Genomic DNA, 19,536 nt, shown 5'->3' with positions numbered 1-19,536 from the left:
TAACCCTGAAGGAAGGAAGAATATTGTGTATTTGTCTTTTCCCAAAACATATAGTGTATGCAGATGCAACATTACCAATTCTAGAGAGTAATGTGTTTCTAAAATGCTTCTTTGTTTTCCAGAATGCTCTTAATGAGTAGTTGGAATTTCTGCATGTATAAATTTGTCATAGTGTATGATGTACCTTTGACCTTCTTTCCTGTCTCTTCTGGACACTTTGACTTATGTCCCTTTCTTGCTCATTGCAAGAATCCCTTAAATGGTATGAGAAGTAGGTCTCAAAGAATTTAGCTAAGTTCATGGCTCAAATTCATTAGCATAGATCCTACTTACACTCAAAATGTCAGTCTTCTTGCAGAAACTGAAGGCTTAATATAGAGGATTCAATTAAGCATCTACCAACTGATAACACAGAATCTTAAAATGCTGTATTTTTTGTGTAAGCCATGATGCTTTAGATAAGTGCTAGTCATGTTTGGAAAAAAAAATTCTTATTTTTTTAATCCTAAATAATCTGATAAAAAATACTTGTACTGCTGTAGTAATGGGAATATTCTGTCATTATCAATTCAGTGTTCCTGTCCATATATGACAAAATCATTTTGAAAATTTATCAGATAAATTTAACTGTTGGTATTTTATCTTTAAGAATCTGACAGTACTGAGGGCATTTTTTAGTGAATTACATACATGCCTCATCTTCCTTTTACAGAAAAGACCTTGTTGACTTTGGTGCTCAGCTGAAGAATTCCTAAATTACTGCTGCAAAAGCAGCTAATTGGTTGTATAACCCTGCATGCGTTCTATGAGCTTTGAGCCAAGCACATTCTTCCCTTTTTATAGGTAGACAAGATAAAAATGAAATAACACTGTCTTAAAGTAGCTGAATGTAGCTACCTTAAACAATTGCTGAAGTACAAAGCAAACTTTGATCCTTCGTAATGTTCTTGTTCTGGATGGGATAAAGTCAGTTTTCTTCACTGTTGCTGTGTCATTGTTTTATAGTTTTGGATCAGTTTTCTACATCATAACACCATGTAGCATACTGTGATTTAAAGAGTTAATGTTGCAGTTCCATGGATTATCAGTAGTTCCAGGTGCCTGGTCTCAGAAGAGAAGAATGAACTATAGCTCCCAGAAGACTTCATTATTCAGTTTCCATTTTCCCTTCAGAGGGAAAGATAAAACTGACTGGGAGTCATGAGACTGTTTCTCTTTTTCTGCCCACTTTGCTTGGCGTGCTCCTTGGCAGTCTTGCCTACAACATTAGAGTAAGGCCTCTGGTTTCAGACACTCTCTCATTTTATTTGATTTATTAGCATCAATTCCAATTACACTGTGTTACATTGTATTATCTTTCATTCTGCTATCATATTTAGTAAATTAGTTTTTCCTTATTTTGTCATTGCTGTTTCCCTCATCTGGGCCCATCTCCCTGTCTTTTCCCTTCCCCCTCCCCCCTTTCTTGGGGTGTGGGTCCATGGGTCCCTTTGCCACCTTGGTCACAGAGCTAGGCTGAACTGGGCCTAACAGTGACATTTTTTGTGCACTGGCTGAAAAAAACAAACTTTTAATGCAAAACTCTCTGGTTCCAACTCTGGGAGAACTTAGAAAGCTTATCTTGTTTACAACCCTTGATGTCTGGGTGGACTGCCAGCGTTCTGGGAGTTACTGATTGCTGCACCAATTTTTTTTGTTTTTGGCACTGTGTCAACTTGTTTTTATAAAAAGACAAAATGTACTTGCTTTTTCTTGTAAAACTGTTCTTCAGGGGATTACATTCCATCATGTTCATCCTTTTAATACTTAGAATGTACCAGACCTTATCAAGTCCTCCATTCTGCTCTATGGAGCTGTATACATATACAAAAAGCTAGAAGCACCAGTGGAAACACCAACCTGGTGCCTGCATACAGTATGGTATGATTTGAGCATTGAAGCTCACATCCCAGAAAGAGTTTCTTATTTTACGGAATGTGTGATTTTTAAACAGGCTTCCAGTCTGTCCCTTGAATCCCTTATATGTTTTTTGAATGCTCATTCAGTAATCATGTTGTCAGTCTCCCTGAATGTATACCTCATTGTCTCACTCTTTATTTACAATATTTTGAGGAAGCCAGGGTGGTAGGGAGTGTGGAGAGGCTTGAGAGAGACTTTAGAGAGATGGGCATCCCTGGTGTCATAGAATTTTACTCCTGAACACCTGCAGGATCCTAAAAATCTAAGCAGGTATTTAAGACAGGCATGTTGCGGTTCAAGTAAATCTGAGAAGATGCAGATTATTTGGGGGCTGACTTATGGCTACCAAGCCTTATTCAGCACTATCCCAAGGATGTTAAAGAGAGTCTCCAAGCCAAGTGAGTGAGTCTCTGAGCTAAAAGGGAGAGTATCAAGGAGAGAGTCTGAACTGAGAATCTCTGGGTCAGGAAGGGGAGTCTCCTAATCAAGAAAGAGAATCTACAAACTGAGCAAGAGAGACTCCAAACACAGAAAGGAAGTCTCCAAGCTGAAAGAAAAGATCTGTGAGCTGAGGGAGAGAAATACCAAACAGAGAATCTCCAAGACAAAGGAAAGTTTTCAAGCCAAAAGAAAGTTACCAAACCAAATGAGACCATTTCCAATCTGAATGAGACTCTTTCCAATACAAACAAGACCATTTCTGAAACTTTTTCTGTCTCTTCCAATCTGAATGAGACACCCTCTAATCTGGACGAGACGGTACCAGAACCGAGGAAGATAGCCTCCAATCTAAATGAGACTGCCTCCAATTCTGATGAGACAGACTTAAATATGAATGAGATGGCTTCTGAGTTGAGCTAGAGAGAAAGAGCATAAAAACTGTGCAGTGTGGTCAACAATAGGAGGCACCAGTATCAATGTCAGCTGCCCCTGTAAGAGGACAGAAATTGAAACAGAAGTCGCCTCACTTAGAACCAAATGAAGAAGAGAAGGAGAAAGAAGAGGAAGAAGATCCAGGGGAGGGGCCCTCGACAAGACCACTGTCACCAATGCCACCTAAGGCAACAGCAAAAACTAAAAAGAAGGTGAGGAAGGCAGTGTGACCATTATTAGTACCCAGCCTCTGAAAATAACTGAAATTCAAGGTTCAAGAAAAGATTTTGTATGACACCCAAATGAACCCACTGTCATGTAGTTACTTTGATACTGAGACACTGGGGCCGATAGTGTGTTGCTAGATGGTAGAGAAACCTGCCAATTGGGAAGCATTGCTAAGGACTCAGGCATTGACAGAGGAATTAGTAGATGTCAGGATGGGGCATTCACCCTCTGGAAGCTAGTACTATTAGCTGTAAAGGAAAAATACCCCTCCAAAGAAGATCTGATGCCTGGGATAGTTAAATGGACTACTATGGAAAAAGACATCTATTATTTGAGAGAATGTGCTGTGGTGGAAGTGTTTCATGACCCCATGTTCATTCCTGACAATCCACACCAAGAGCATAATCCTGAGAGAGTCACGTGTACACAAAGTATGTGGCAGAAATTCACATGAACTGCGCCACATAAGTACTCTGGTACATCAACAGGAATGTATGAGAGAGAGTGAAGATGACCCCTTTCATTTGAACTGATTAATAGCCATCATAACTTTGAACAATGTTTAGCCCCTCCACAAGCTTATATTTCAGCCATTTCAAAAGTAACTGTAATACTGAATAAAACTGAGAGTAAACAGAAAGATACAATGGAGGAATTGCCTATCTTGCTCAATTGTGATGAACCTGATGAACCTGCGGTGCTATCAGAGGCACCTGATGAGAATCAGGATTATCAAAGCAGTCTATGGAAGGGACTGATCAAATTGATTTACTCCCTGCCTGAATCATCCAATTTCTCAGCTATTGTCTTCCTCATTGAGCAAGTGACAATATTAAGTATATATTGTGTATTGCTGTGTGGAGTTACCTATGTGAGCATGGAGAAGATATGAAGAAGTGGCATAAAAAACCCACTCCTGCACTACAAGCATGAGTAAAAGAATTACAAAATAGATCAACTACCAAAGTGAAATTCTTCATGAAGTTGATTGCTTCAGTTGCTGTGGGACATGGCAAAAACTGTAAGGGTCCTGATCATGAATCACAAGAGAAGATTGATAGAGGTAACACTTAGAGGAACTCTGCTCCAAGCAAGGGGGAGGAAAGGGATAATAGAGTGTATTGGACTGCATGGATTTAATGGCCTGGTACATCAGTACCGCAAAAATATAAGGTGCTAGTGGACACTGGTGCACTGTGCACTCTTAACTCCCTTGAGTCATGAAGGGGCAGAATCAATTTATATTTCAGGAGTGACTGGGGGTTCCCAAGAGTTGTCTATGTTGGAGACCTAAATAAGCCTCACTAGCAAAGAGTGGCAAAAGGTCCTACTGTGACTGGCCCAGGGGCACCATATATACTTTGTGTCATTTGCTTCAGAAGAGGCTACTTTAAGGATCCCAAGGGGTATCAGTGGGCCTTTGGAATAGCTTCTGTAGACACAGACAATGTTAAGTCACTGTCTTTTTTGCCTGGCCTTTCAGAAGATCTGTCTGCTGTGGGGTTGCTGCAAATGGAAGAGCAATAGGTACCAATTGCTATAAAAATGATACAGAGATGGCAGTACTGAACTAACAGATTTCTTGTTCCCCATTCATAAGTTGATTCATCATCTAGAGAGTAAGAGATTAATCAGCAAAACTCATTCATGTTTTGAGAGCCCAAGATAGCTAGCGCGTAAAGACAGTGGAGAATGGAGACTGATGATAGACTACTGTAGCCTGAATGAAGTCACACCCCCACTGAGTGCTGCTGTATCAGACATGCTAGAACTCCAGTATGAATTGGAGTCAAAAGCAGCAGTGGTCTGTATGTTGCTGCTGACATTGCTAATGCATTCTTCTCCATTCCTTTGGCCACAGAATGCTGGCCACTGTTTGCTTTCACTTGGAGGGGCATTCAGTATATCTGGAACCGTTTGCTCCAGAAGTGGAAACATAGCCCAGCAATCTGCTGTGGGCTGCAATGCAACAGGGCAGTGCTCCCAAGTACCTACAGTACAATGATGACATTACTGTGTGGGACAGTACAGAAGAAAGGAGAGAGAATAATCCAAACTGGTTTTGCTAATAACCAAAGCAAAGTGAAGGGACCTGAACAGGAAATTCAGTTCCTAGATATAAAGTGCCAAGATGGATGTTGTCACATCCAGATGTAATCAACAAAATTACTGCTATTTCTCTGTTCACTAGTAAGAAAGAAGCACAAACATTTCTGGGTGTAGTGGATTTTTCTTTGAGAATGCTTGTTCCAAACTATAACCTCATTGTAAGCACCTTTCATCAGGTGATGCGGAATAATAATAATTCTACATCAGGTCCTGAGCAGCAGCAAGCTTTTGAGCAAAAAGGTTTCTGTGAGGAAAGGCAAAGGTAAAAGCAGAAGTATGGAGTAGCACAGCATATTGATTATATCACCTTGCCACAAACCTGTGATAGTATGTGTTATGCATTTACCATGGTGGAAGCAAACAGTAGGTGGCTTGAAACATATCCTGTACCCCATGCTACCACCCAAAACACCATACCAGGTCTCAAGAAACAAACATGTGATTACATGGTGCTCCAGAAGGAACTGAATCAGATAATGGCACTCATTTCAAAAATTCTCTTGTAAATACTTGGACCAAAAATCATAGAATCTTAGAATAGCTTGGGTTGGAAGGGACTTCACTGATCATCGAGTTCCAACCCACCTGCTGCAGGCAGGGCCACCGACCTCCAGATCTGGTACTAGACCAGGTTGCCCAGGGCCCCATCCAACCTGGTCCTGAACACCTCCAGGGGTGGAGCATCCACAACCTCTCTGGGCAGCCTGTGCCAGCACCTCACCACTTTCTCTGAGAAGAACTTCCCCTGACATCCAATCTAACCTTTCCTCCTTGAGCTTAAAACCATTCCCCCTTCTCCTATCACTATCTACATTTGTAAAAAGTTGATTCTCCTCCTGTTTATAATCTACTGTTAAATACTGGAAGACTGCAGTGAGGTCTCCTTGCAGTCTTCTCCAGGCTGAACAAGCCCTGTTCCCCCAGTCAGTCTTTGCAGGGGAGGTGCTCCAGAACTCTGATCATCTTAGTGCCCCTCCTCTGGACCCTCTGCAACAGCTCCACATCTCTCCTGTACTGGGGGACCCAGACCGGTATTCAGTACTCCAGATGCGCCCTCACGGGGGCAAGAGTAGAGAAGACAATCGCCTCCCTCTCCCTGCTGGCTTCTTTAAATGCAGCCCAGGATACTGTTGGCCTTCTCATCTGTAAGAGCAAACTGCTGGCTCATGATCAGCTTTTAATCCACCAGGACTCCCAAGTCCTTCTCCACCGGTCTGCTCTCAAGAAATTCTTTTCCCAGTCCAGGATTGCCTTGACCCAAGTGCAACACTCGCACTTGGCCTTGTTACGCCTCATTAGATTCTTGTGTGCCCAATTTTGAGCCTTTCCAGGTTCCCTTGAATGGTGTCCCTCTTCCTTCTATTGTGTTAACTGCACTACTCAGGTTGGTGTCATCAGCAAATTTTTTGAAGGTGATGCTCAACAAAGAAAAGATGTTGATTTTTTTCATAACATCTCCCAATATTTTCTTTGCTTTTTATGTGCATGTGTGTAAATCAACCAGAGCAGCCATGAAGACAGTTAAAAAAAATTCTGGATTATTCTTGTTAATTTTGTAAATTGAAGTGGATGATAAGAGAAGATACATCCCTCCAATGCACATAATTCTACAGCAGTAGCTTTTTATAAAGCCTCTTTGTCACTTCTAAAACTATACTCTAACTATACTCCTAACCTTTTTGATGAAGCTTTTTCTTTGTCTAGAAATTCTCATCTGCACAGTTTGTAAGAATATATGCAGATCTTTGACAAATATATATATTTATATATATATATATATATATAAATAACCCCAGTGTATTCAGTAGTGCTGTTTCTTTCTATCATGAAAGATGCTCATTGAAGGTTCTGTTTATTCCTGGAAATATGTGGTCTTTTAGATGTACTTGAGCTGCTCCACAGTTATGTTGAAGTAAAAGGCCAAGGCTTTGAATATATTCTAAACAACAAAGAGGAATTAAGTTGGAAGAGCTTTGTTTGTTTGTTTGTTTGCTATAACAGTATGTCTCATTGGGGCTGTACTATATCACAGTATCACAGTATCACAGTATCATGCGAGTTGGAAGGGACCTTAGAGATCATCGAGTCCAACTCCCGGGATTCAAGCCCCTCTGTGTAGCAGAGCAGCATTTCTGCCACTTACGCCACAGGGGGGATTCAAACCCCGGGCCTCTGGTGTTGCAAGCAGCAACTTAAACCACTGCACCACCGGAGGCACACAAGTTTATCATTATAGCTTAATGATGAAAACTTGAAAATGCAGGCCATTAAGAATCTGCATTTAGACAGAAGTAAAAAGAACTTTCAAAAAGTCCTCTTAAGTGCCTAGGTAATACCAGTTTTTTAAAGAGAGTAAATGATCTTGTGGGTGTTTTGACCTGTTTCCTGAAGATAAAGCTTCCACAATTGCACTGAAATTGATAGAAATAGCAGTTAAAACTAGTATTAATTTAAACATAAAAATGAAAAGCTCCAATTTGGAGGAAAAAAAAAAAAATCTAAAAAAATTCCACAAGATTGCTTACGAACTGAAAATGTAATAACATATTCTAATAATGATGTATATTTAAAACAGAGGAGTGTATTTGTCAGCTCTACATTGTACTTTCTTACTTAAAATATTCTTTAAAAAGTTTTCCAGTTACAATAAAAAAGTTTACGAATTGAAATATTTTTGTATGTGTTCACAGATTTGGTGAACTTTCTAGTGCTGTAAATTTAGCCCTTAGGTCTGTATCAAATGTTTGTATGGATCCAGGCCACAGAGATAGAAAACTTGTGTCTAATATACTTTTCCTGTGTACACCACTGGTTCTCAAAAGCTGTTCTCTATGTTTATGTTTGCTTTTTCCAAGGCTTTACTAGCAAACAGAGCAAATCCAAAATCACTTGATCATTCTAATTTTTCAAAATCAAGTTGGCTTCCTAATGCTGAATAGTGTGAGAGCAGTTTGTTAACATTCTCCAAGGAAACAGTATTATTGATGCTTATAAACAAATTCCTTTCTCTCTATCTTTCCCAGGCACGCCAGATCTTAGATTTAACACCCGTGAAGGAGCTGGTGAGCCTGAAGTGGAATATGTATGGACGGCCCTATTTCTGCTTCCTGGCTTTATTCTATGTACTCTACATGGTCTGCTTCACTATGTGCTGTGTCTACCGGCCACTGAAACCTCGAACAGGCAATAAAACAAGCAGTAGAGACAATACAGTCTATGTCCAAAAAATGCTGCAGGTACTGTGTCAGTAGGAATTACAGCTCCACAGGCAAAACTGGGCAATTTTTGTCTCACCTACTTAACTGGAAACCCCAAGTATTTCCTATTCTCCAGCTTTCACAGCTGCCATCCTTTTCCCATCAGCATTCTTCATCAGTGAGGAAAACTGAGCATGAGCTGTTCTCTGTTGTTTGGACTGGGATAATTCCTGTGGACTTGTCAGGCCTAGTCCTGTTTGTTACAGTAACAGTGAACCTTCTTTTTTCCCCATTCTGTTTTAATTTCTTTTCATTCCTTTTTTTTTTTTTTTCTTTCAGGAATCTTATGTAACATATGAGGATGAGTTGAGGCTGGTGGGGGAGCTGATCACAGTTATTGGAGCTGTAGTAATTTTGATCCTTGAGGTAAGAGAAACTGTGAGCTCTTGAGTTTTGAACTGAATCAAGACATGATTTCATTTTGTGCACAATAATGAGTTTGTGCTCACAACTTAACGGCTATTTGCTGAGTCTAAATGCTTCAATATGCATCTGTTTGCAGTTGACACTGTTAACAGTATTTATTGGATGAAACAGACACTCTGATAGCTTACTAGTAAGACTCTAGGTACTGAAGAATCAATTAGATGGACTGGTCACTATTGAATACTATCTGCAGGGTAATGCTAGATTTCCCATTAGCATCCTCTGTTATTCCAACTGAATCCAACTGTTGTGTGAGTCTTTCTATACTGATATATTTAGGGGAGATGGGTAAAATGACTCCTGTGCTTTTACAGGAAAGTTTATGTTTAATTGGAGAGCAGAAACTATGTGGACCTATAAAAGGAGTGTAACACAACCAGAGTTCTGCAGCAGGTATCTCTAGGTGATTTCCTGATCATGAATTTTAGAATTTTAATTTTAAAATGATGTTCTTTAAACTAAACACGTACACACATGTGGTGTCATTATAACATGAAGTAGTAGATCAAAATTTTTATATAGAGAAAACTCAAATGCTGATCCCAATGGTAACTGAAGTAAAACTGAGCTTTCAAACCCCATTACAAAACAAAAGAGAGAGAAAGAAAAGAGAGAAAAGAAAAAAAAGAGATTTATCTCTCCTCCTACATGTTCCAGAACTAGTGCTTCTTCCTATTTTTGGTCAGGACTCTGTGTCTCTGCTACAGCTAGCAAAGGCAGTATTAATTAAAACAAGCTCCTCTGAATTCCTGAGAAGTTCTTTTTTATGTGTTTTCTGAGGCTTAGCTATTTGTCTAGTCCCTTCTCAGTAGTCTACAGTAGCTTCAAGATCACAGCTCTGTGTTGCAGAATCTCCTTGCCTCATAACAACATTTCTCAATCTGCCTGTTTCATTCATTCTGTTTTTAAAGTAAAATTATAATCAAACTGTGAAGGAGCATATAGAGCAGATGCATCTGACCCCAGGACTCTGTTGATATTAGTGGTTACCTTATATTTAATAGTGGAATCTAAGTCCTGAAGTCAGTATTTCATTCTTAGATCCCAGATATCCTTAGAGTTGGAGCAGCGAAATACTTTGGACAAACCATCTTAGGAGGACCTTTTCACGTAATTGTGTAAGTACACCACTTTTTAAGTTTAATAAATGCATGATTTCTCATTTCCTCTTGCAAGTCCCCCCTCCATCCAGCCCAGTCTTTTGCCGGATGTGTCACCTTCTCTGTTCCCTTAGAGCATGGTTGTCTGACCTTTTGGCTTGCCTTGGACACACTGAGTAAAGAGGAATTGTCTTGTCTGCATACATAATAGATAAGAGTTAATGTATTGTAAGTAACAGAATAGAAACAGAATAGCAGAAACATCAAGTGCATATCATAAAGCAAATTAAAAATATATTGCAAACTACTTTATACTTTTGTGAACTTTTTGAGATAGTCAAAATCATTAAAAAAAAAAAAATCGTCAGTATTCTGGGTATTTCTTTCACAGTGAATTTGTTAATTTATTAAATTATTTTAAGAAATAACACAAGCCGGAGTTTAATAATTAAGTAAGAAAACTTACATGTCTACTTAATAACAAAAAGCATAAGTCCTCTCGGGTACACTCACTGGAAGTAAGTTGAAATACTATTATCAGTAATCACCGTGTTTTACTCATCAACTGGCACATGTACATGTAATGTACAATACACAAGTGTCTTGAGTGGGTGCAAGAGGCAGAGTTGGCACTGTCCTGTGCCCTCCCCTCCATAATGTGCTGTTGTAGCCTGGACAGACTGCCCTCAAACTATTTGTAATCAACTGATGAAAAATACTGCTAAAAATCAAATAATTATGTTAAAAGTTTATGATCTTGTAGAGTCGCATTACTAGCTGTCTTGGGCCACATCCAGCCTGTGGGCTATGAGTTGGATGTGCCTGCCTTAGAGCGTTCCTACTGTTGATTTCTTTCTCTTATTGGCCCAAGTGGTGTATAAGAAACCAGGCGAATGGACAGCTAGAGCTGAGAATGCTGATTGGTCTCTGCCTATGAGCTGGTGGCTGTATGTGCCTGTCTTGAAATTTTTGTCAAGAAAAGGAAAAGGAGGGTAAGATTTCTTTACTAAACTTTTTTTTTTTTTTTTTACTGTCTCTTCTTCCTTTGCAGTATCACATATGCTTGCATGATTCTGGTAACCATGGTGATGCGTCTTACCAGCACTACTGGTGAGGTGGTGCCCATGTCCTTTGCCCTGGTACTAGGATGGTGCAATGTAATGTACTTTGCACGAGGCTTCCAGATGCTTGGGCCCTTCACCATCATGATCCAGAAGGTATAAGGAAAAAAACAAACACAAAGAAGCTTGTTGCACGCATTGTGACACCTCTTTGCACAGGGCTAACTAAAAGAATACTTTTTCTCCCTCTGGACTTGCATTAATGGCAATTGGACAGGTTCCTGACTGAATGAAGGGTCTGGGACTTTCATGTTCTCTCTTTTGTGCAGAAGCTTCCTTTCATCCACTTTTGATGTTAGAATCTGGAAATGATTTACAAGGGTTGCATGGTGGCTTGATGGTACAGTTGAGCCTTATGGTGGCTCTGTCTTTGCTCTGCAGATGATATTTGGAGATCTTATGCGCTTTTGCTGGCTCATGGCTGTGGTGATACTAGGCTTTGCATCAGGTAAGTCTAGAAAAGGAAAATGGTATTATGTTACTTTGCTGACTCCTTTGATATGAATTAGGTGTTTTGGGTTTCATATTACTCTCACCTCATGCTCTGAATAAAAGTGGTAATATTGTGTGTTTTCTATTTCTTTGAGTATAGAGGCTTTCTTTGCACTGATTTATGTTCTGATTAGCTTAGTTTTCAACTCTTGCTCTTTCTAGGATAATTGAAATTAGGACAATCCAGATAAATCCATGTATATGTAAGTCAAAAGTTTAAAAGCATATAGCACTTATGGTATTTGTATTTGAAAAATGACACATTTAGCTTTATTCTTTCAATGAAGAAGAAGAAAAATTGCATTTGTAGACCAATTTGATGACTGTCAGTAGGTGCCCTCTTTTCTTAATGGAGGAATTCAATGCAACACCTTTGCTTCATGTGCACTTCTATGTCAGATGCCATTTTGTCAGACTGCCTTTGTGGTAGAACATTGGTGGGAAGGTTCAGCATCTGCCACTGTACCACCAGCATCTGCCTCTGTCATTGTGGGCCAATATGGGAGGCATTACTTTAGGAGCAGCCCTCCTAAATGTAACTCCTTCCCAGACTACCTTATATTGTCAGCTTTGCTTAACAAGACCCTGTTGTTGCTCTTGGATTATGATTACGATTTTTAAATATCTTTTTTTTTTTTTTTCCCCATTGCTCTCCTTCAGCTTTTTACATCATCTTCCAGACAGAGAACCCTGAAAACCTTGGGCAGTTCTACAACTATCCCATGTCCTTGTTCACCACCTTTGAGTTGTTTCTCACTATCATTGATGGCCCTGCAAACTATGATGTGGACCTGCCTTTCATGTACAGTGTGGTATACTTTGCTTTTGCCATCATTGCCACCCTCCTTATGCTCAATTTGCTAATTGCCATGATGGGCGATACCCACTGGAGAGTGGCCCATGAACGGGATGAACTCTGGAGAGCCCAGGTAATCTGGGTAGGGTTTTCTCTTTGAGTAAAAGTAAAAAAAAAAAAAAAATTGTCCAGGAAAAATGTGTTAGCCAATGCAGTTACTTATTTTGCTTTCTGTGCACTGTAAAGTCTTTCCCAGACCTTCACTTTGCTCATGGACTTCTCGTGATTCAATAATCTATGTTCCTTTAAATCTGCTTTACAGATTCTGTGCATCAACCTCTAAGTGTTGTTTTATCAGTGTGAATTTTCTAAAGTCTACTTTTCTGTAGACTACTTTTCTGTAGATCTTCCCATGTGAAACTACCTTCCCTGATATCTTTGGTATAGTAATATTACCACCTTATTTTGAATAGCAGAGGGAAAAGTCCATCCAGCCTTTCTGGTCCACCCTGTGTTCCCCTAACTGCTTCTTCACTTAGTGTGGAATTGCTTTTTAAATAGAATTAAAGTTGCCACTATCTTAAAAATCACATTCTTGTGTAATTGAGAGTTAAATAATAATTACAGAGATTGTCTGGGAGGAAGATATAATGAAAGCTGATGGTTAGAAGTTGGTTGGTAATGTCTTTGGATCCATTAAGAGAAGTTGGCCTGACTCTCTTCCTGAAAAGTCTAGGGCCTTTTGATGTATTCATACAGATCATTTACAAAACTGCTCAATAAGAAACCAACTTCCTAGTATTTTTCCTGGGATAAAATACTAAATCAATTAACTGTTGTTGTGTGGCCAGGGTAGTTAAGTTCTGAAAACGGTTAACACTGATGTAAATGTCCTCTTATCTATCTTATAAATTAATTATCTTAGTCATGTCTGTTAGGTATAGAAAGGAACAAGTTTAACATTGTTTGAAGAGCACCACTGGCAATCATAGCACAGTTAGAACTAAAATTGTGACTTGCTCTGTAATAAACTGAGTACTGGCACTGTGTTTTTCTTTCATTATGCATGGAGCTGATGAGTACTCGCGAGACTGGTAATTTTGAAAAAGAGTGATTTTTTTCTAACTCAACTGAGTTCTTTGTTTTATCTATCTATCTATCTATCTATCTATCTATCTATCTATCTATCTATCTATCTATCTATCTGTCTGTCTGTCTGTCTGTCTATCTGTCTATCTATTTATTTATTTATTTATTTATTGTTTTAATTGTAAAGATTGTTGCTACTACTGTCATGCTGGAACGAAAGCTGCCACGGTGTCTCTGGCCTCGCTCTGGGATCTGTGGGCGGGAGTACGGGCTGGGGGACCGATGGTATCTCAGGTGAGTTCTCTTCCAGTGGAAGTAAAGATCCTAGAAGAAATATCCAAATGTATGGATCAGAGTCATTCTAATGGCATAGAGAGGAGTGTTTGTAGTCCCTTCCAGAATAAAGATCCTACTCTGTTTGATGTTTATGAGTGACAAACACTGTTCTGCTCAGATAGTTCTGCTATTGAATTTTCCATTATTTCCAGAAGAAAGATCCCAGAAATTGCACAGATTAAAAGGCATAGTTTTATTTTTTTTCAGACTCTTTATAATGATGACAGAACTTCACTGCTGTGCTTGGTTGACTGAGCACTGGATGCTTGAAATAGCAGAGGCAAAAGCAGTCAATGAGATGTTCAGCAGTAATGAACTGTCCTTGAGATTATTCAAAATAGGACAGGAATAATTAAAGATGACCTTTCTTTTTGGTGTAAATATAGCAACTGTATTTTATAATTTGTGAGGTCTGCATCTAGTGACAAAGTCTCAGGTCTGGGATTTAAGCCCTGAAATAACAAACTGTAGTTTTAGGTAACAAAATAATCCAAAAATTAATAGGATTTCTGCCAGGGTGAGAAAAGAATAAACCATATTTGGGCATATGAACTGTCTCATTGCTTTATTTTTTGCTGATAAAATCAGAAGGGAGAGTGGTGGCTGTTTGGTTTTAGGGAGAAGTGAGCCACGCCTTTTCAGGCCTTTTCAGGTTTCCCATTAGAACAAACAGACATACATGTTAACAAAGAACAGTGACTACAGAACAAGGTGTAAAACATAACTTTGCAAAAGCAATATCCCAGCAGAAATTCTTCATTGGATACAAAGAGAAAATAGTGTGATGTGATCTGTGAGGGATGCTCTGAAAGTAATGCCTCTTTTTTTTCTTTTTATTTTTTAATGTTACCTTGCAGTGTCAGAGGCAAATGTTGATTCCCACTAATATTCTGTTAACATTTTGCTGTTGTGTGACAAGTGGCAGCAGAGAGGCAGTCTGACAAAATGACATCTGACATGGAAGTGCAAAGAAGGCAATGGTGTGCCACTGCATTTTGGCACCTAGAAACAATTGTGCACACTGGTATTCACTGATTCTTGCTGAACACTTATTGAGACTAAACAGTGAATGTGAGATGGTGGATAGCACATTTCAGCAAGTATACCATTGTAGAAGCTGTGAAACAGTGGGTCACCTCTGCTGGTGCTGGCTATTTTTAAAAATAGCATTTTGTTGCTAGAATTTGCTGTATTAGATAGTGTTATTGTGCTCTTCGTTGCCATTTCCGTGGAAACAAATGGGAGGCATTACTTTGGGAGCATATGAGAAGTTCCTTCAAATTGCATGTATGTTTGTTGTATATAGTATGGGACAGTATTTCCAAAAGCAAATCATAAGTGAAGCAGAGAAGGGTTGATGAAAGTGGACAAGATAAACCAAAGTTCAGCAAAAGATAAATGACATCCTGACACTAACAACCATGGAGTATCAAAGGAGGAGAAACAGCAAGGAAGGAAACAGATGAATATATGTGGATGTAAAAAGGATCTGGAGCTAGAGTTAAATGATGTGGAATTGCCAGTCATTTACAACTGGCAAAACAGAAAAGGCAAATCATGGCTAGGGAGAAAAAACTATGGACTGAAGTCGGTATCAGGAGTGAAAGCCTAGAAAGGAGGTAATTGTACTAGCAGCTGAGTTGGTGAGGCTACTTTTATGAGAGCATATGTTAGAGATGGAAAAAAAATAAAAGAATCATGCCTATTAATAAGTTTCCTGTTTCTGCATAGGGCTTTGTGGAATGGATGAGTCTTTAAGCATGTATCTGGGAGTGATCTATCCTTCTATTTTGTGTGTAAACTGGCAAAATTCTATTTCATGTAGTTTGTTTTTTTAATCCTCCTACAGAATAGAAGACAGGATTGATCCCAACAAACACAGAATGATGCGATACACAGAAGCATTTAAGACTCACGACAGGGATAACTGTGACAAAAGTCTGGAAAAGCTGGAAGTTGATAGGAACATCCTGTACAAGAAGGACCTGTCTGATCCATCATTGTCACGAGGCACGTCTAGGACTAATTCTCAGAGTGGCTGGGATATCCTGAGGCGCAATACTTTCCACCAACTTCATGGAGAGATCAATCATGGCATGGAAGAAGAAGTCTATGATGTCTAAAGTTCTTTACTCATTCCACCACATGGATTGCATTTGCCACAGCAGTTGTTTCCTCCAACTGTTCATACACACTCTGGCATGCTACAGATTCAACAGCCTTAAAGAGCTCTGCCAGCGCATCACAGATTGTTCATGGCATCTATGCTATGATACATAGATTCAGTCTTTTTCTCCTACCTTTTAGGTGTCTCTGCTGCTGTATTACTATTTGTGCCAAGGAAGTTGGCTTGTGGAGCTAAGGCCTGTGATAGTTTGTAATGCTTTTAAACCCCCACAGAAGTGAGAAATAGAAGCCAGCACTGGAATTTCAAAAATTTACTTGGAGGCAGTCAGTAAGTCTTCTCCCAGAGGGTAACTTATATGCAGGTCACTTCAAAAATTATGCAACCTGTTTATTTCCACGGAAAACACAACAGATACAAGGACCATAATAACGTTGTTTGATAGAGCAAATTCTCAGCTACAAAACACAGTTTTTCAAAATAGCCACCACCGTTAGCTTTGCATTTCTGCCAGTCATGAACAAAAGCCTGCATGTCATGCTTGTAAAAGTCTGCACTAGTGGAAATGATCAACTGTCACTGTCACTGCTCTGAAATGCATGATTCGTCACCTCAGTGTGCTCACATCCACTGTTTGCTTTCCATAATTGTTCAGCAAACATAGATGAATGTCAGTGCGTGCAATCATTTCCACATGGAAGAATTCATTTCCTCACCTTTGCTTCATACACACTTCTGTGTCAGATGCCCTTTTGTTAGACTGCCCCTCTGCTGCCATCTGCTACATGGCAACAAAATGCAATTGTTTATTGGTGGGAAGGTTCAGCCTTTTCTGCCATACTACCAGCATCTGCCTCTGATGTAGTGAGACAACAAAATAGGAGGCATTATTTTTGCAGCAGCTCTTGTATAATCTCTCCCTCTCACAGTATCCCAATGCTCTCATAGCTGAGACAGATGACTGAAGTACTGTTTTATGATTTGACATAGAACTGAAAATAAAGTCCAGCCAGACCTTATAACCAAGCTCAGGAATGAAGGTAGTTGCTGATACTATGTTGATTTAAAGGCCTTTAACCTTTCAATTGGCATTCAAGGCCTGGCATATTTTGTCCTCAGAAGAATGGAAAATTCTGTTAGCTGCATTTTTAACATTTCTGTTTTATCAGGACTGTTCTATTTGTTTGTTTGTTTTTAATTTTATTTATTTATTTTTGTCATATGAATGCACTTTAAGCTGTATGGCTTTTTAAAAGAAGTGATTTCTATTCCTGGGAGGATCTGAAGGATCTGAAGTGGGAACATTTTTCCTAATGAGAGGATATGATAAGATGATCTTTGAAGGTTTCTACCAACAGAACTCTTCCTCTTCCTCTCCTCTCCCTCTCCTTTTCCTTTCCTCTCCTTTCCTCTTCTTTCCTTCCCTTCCCTCCTCCACCCTATTCTATTCTGTCTTGTCCTGTCCTAATCTGGTTAGATGCCTTTTAGTGGTGTGGTATTTATTAAGTACCCAAGTGAGCTGAAGGTGAGATGATGGGTCTTGTGCTTTCTTTGGAAGAGTAAGGTTCTGGACTGTAGTGTTTAGTTTTACTACTGAACCATCAAGGTTAGTAGCATTTCAATGTAGCAGTGAAATGGAGAGGAAATGTTGAATAATAATAATAAGAAGAAGTATTCAAAAGGCAATTCAGAAACTCCTCAGGAAGTCCCAAACTATCATTACTAACCCATAAAGTGACTAAGTCATTCAGACAAACATGCTTCAGTCTGTCAGTTTGTCATCTGCCTGGGGTGTCTTTAAGATAACTTGAGAAATACCCGGAGAAATAGATTGTCATTTCAGGGATTTTAGTTTTTTGTTGTTGTTGTTTTTGTTTTTGTTTTTTTTAGGAGCGTGGAGTTTCATTCCAGTAGCTTAAGTGTGTGAAAAGGCAAACATGGTCTCAACATTTCCTTTCCAACAGGACCAGTGATAGAAATTTTGATTTTGAAGAAACCAAGGATTATAGTGCTAGGCTTTGACCCAAACCATCTTGTTATAAGTAAAGCAGACAGTGAAAAAGCTGGATACAGTGGTTTTCTGACTATACTGAAATATCACTGCAAACATCTTACACATTTTCTCCTGCAGGTGCAGTATTAAGCATCATGATATTTGCAACAATAAGTATTTATTTGAATATATTTCTTCTACTACTTGGGTGTATAGTTATGTGCCAATAGAGGACTGGCAGAAGACTGTCTCTCTGTAATTCAACTATATACTTCTGAGTTGTTATGTTTGGTTGAATTGAAAGTTTTGATCATCTAAGTATTGTCAACTCTTCCCTAAATATTTGGGGTTTGCACTGGTGGTCTAAGGAGATGGGAACAATATAGCACATTAATTAGAAGTGTGAGTTGCCACTATGATTTTAAATGCATTTTCTTTCGCACTGAATGGGAAATAACAGGAAAAGGAGAACTGATGTCTTCCCTTCTACTGCTGCAGTCTTGTCATTAGCTTGAAAACTTGTAGAAATTCAATTAAGATGGAACTGAATGTGGCCATTTCTGCACAAGAACTTTTCTTTGTGATTCTTTAATAATATTAGTAAATCAAAAAGTCCTGTTAGATGTGTAAGCTGAGTAAGCCCTGTCTCTGAGATTGAGTTTGTGTTTTTCTACATCACTGTAAACAATAATGAAAAATTTGACCTCATAACTCAAAACAACATACTGACATTGCAGGAGGCAGGAAGGAACTCAGTTAACAGTGATAAGCCTTTACAGATTCCTGAATCTGCTCTACATAAAGAGAAAAATATAAATCAACAGAAAGTCAGCAGAAGGTATTTTAATGGAATGCCTTTTTGAAGAAAAGAGTTGACTTTCAGAATCTTTGCACAGAACCCATGCGTAAAAAAATCTGCATAGTTTATTTACTGTACTTGAAGTTGCCTTATGTAAACAAAAGCAGAGAAAATGTGCTAATTATTATTATGTTTTATAAATCATTGTAGACCAAGTCTACTTACTCTAGCCTAGAGCTGAATCACAGCTATTGCAATTTGGCTTTCGCTTTCCTGATGTAACTTGAATATTAAATAAGGTAATAAATAAATAAAAATTGGAAAAAAATACAAAAGGGAGCAGAATCTTTTATTATAAGTAGATGGTTAATCAGACAACTTTGCCTAGTATTTTTTTTTCATGAGGAGTTGTGCAGACCATTCTAAACATTGTTTTTTTGTCTGGAGAATCAGCTGTTGTAGAAAAAAAATCGGGTGATAAAGGTCAGCAGAAATAACAGGTCCAGCAGAAGATAAATATATTAAATTTGTTTTGTAAATTAAGCCATATACACATTTACCATGCCCACGTGAACCTCAGGAGGCACCAGACAAACATTTCAGCTGGCTTAATGCAATCTGACTCAGATTTGGAAACAGCAATATTTGTGATAACTCAAAAGGTAAAGCACTCCTGCTGTAACAATCTGCATGAATATGCTGCTCTACGATTTGCTTCAGTGTTTTGTATTTTGTGATATATCCTAAACTTCTAAAGCAGTATTGCTCCTTCTTGCTGTTGCAATGTGTCTTTCCTCTCCCTTCTAACAACACTGCAGTAATTTCAAAACTGC

The 19,536-nt window shown here is 38.9% G+C and overlaps 2 protein-coding genes across 2 annotated transcripts in view; one reads left to right on the top strand and one right to left on the bottom strand.

Annotated features, from left to right (window-relative positions):
* Nucleotides 1-16,389, top strand: part of LOC140258742 (transient receptor potential cation channel subfamily V member 6-like) — a 31,223-nt gene extending 14,834 nt beyond the window's left edge. The window contains exons 9-16 of the mRNA XM_072349361.1: nt 8,193-8,405; nt 8,706-8,792; nt 9,894-9,970; nt 11,004-11,169; nt 11,455-11,521; nt 12,226-12,494; nt 13,638-13,744; nt 15,636-16,389. Of these exons, the coding sequence (XP_072205462.1) occupies nt 8,193-8,405; nt 8,706-8,792; nt 9,894-9,970; nt 11,004-11,169; nt 11,455-11,521; nt 12,226-12,494; nt 13,638-13,744; nt 15,636-15,909 (1,260 nt within the window). The 3' untranslated portion in view covers nt 15,910-16,389. The remainder of the gene's footprint in view (nt 1-8,192; nt 8,406-8,705; nt 8,793-9,893; nt 9,971-11,003; nt 11,170-11,454; nt 11,522-12,225; nt 12,495-13,637; nt 13,745-15,635) is intronic.
* Nucleotides 1-19,536, bottom strand: part of LOC140247952 (uncharacterized) — a 132,796-nt gene that overhangs the window by 35,806 nt on the left and 77,454 nt on the right. The window lies entirely within an intron of this gene.

The sequence above is a fragment of the Excalfactoria chinensis genome, chromosome 1 (assembly GCF_039878825.1).
Source record: "Excalfactoria chinensis isolate bCotChi1 chromosome 1, bCotChi1.hap2, whole genome shotgun sequence".
In the NCBI taxonomy this organism is placed as follows: domain Eukaryota; kingdom Metazoa; phylum Chordata; class Aves; order Galliformes; family Phasianidae; genus Excalfactoria; species Excalfactoria chinensis.
The sequence above is the reverse complement of the archived record's forward strand: the minus strand, read 5'-3'. Positions and strand labels throughout refer to the sequence as shown.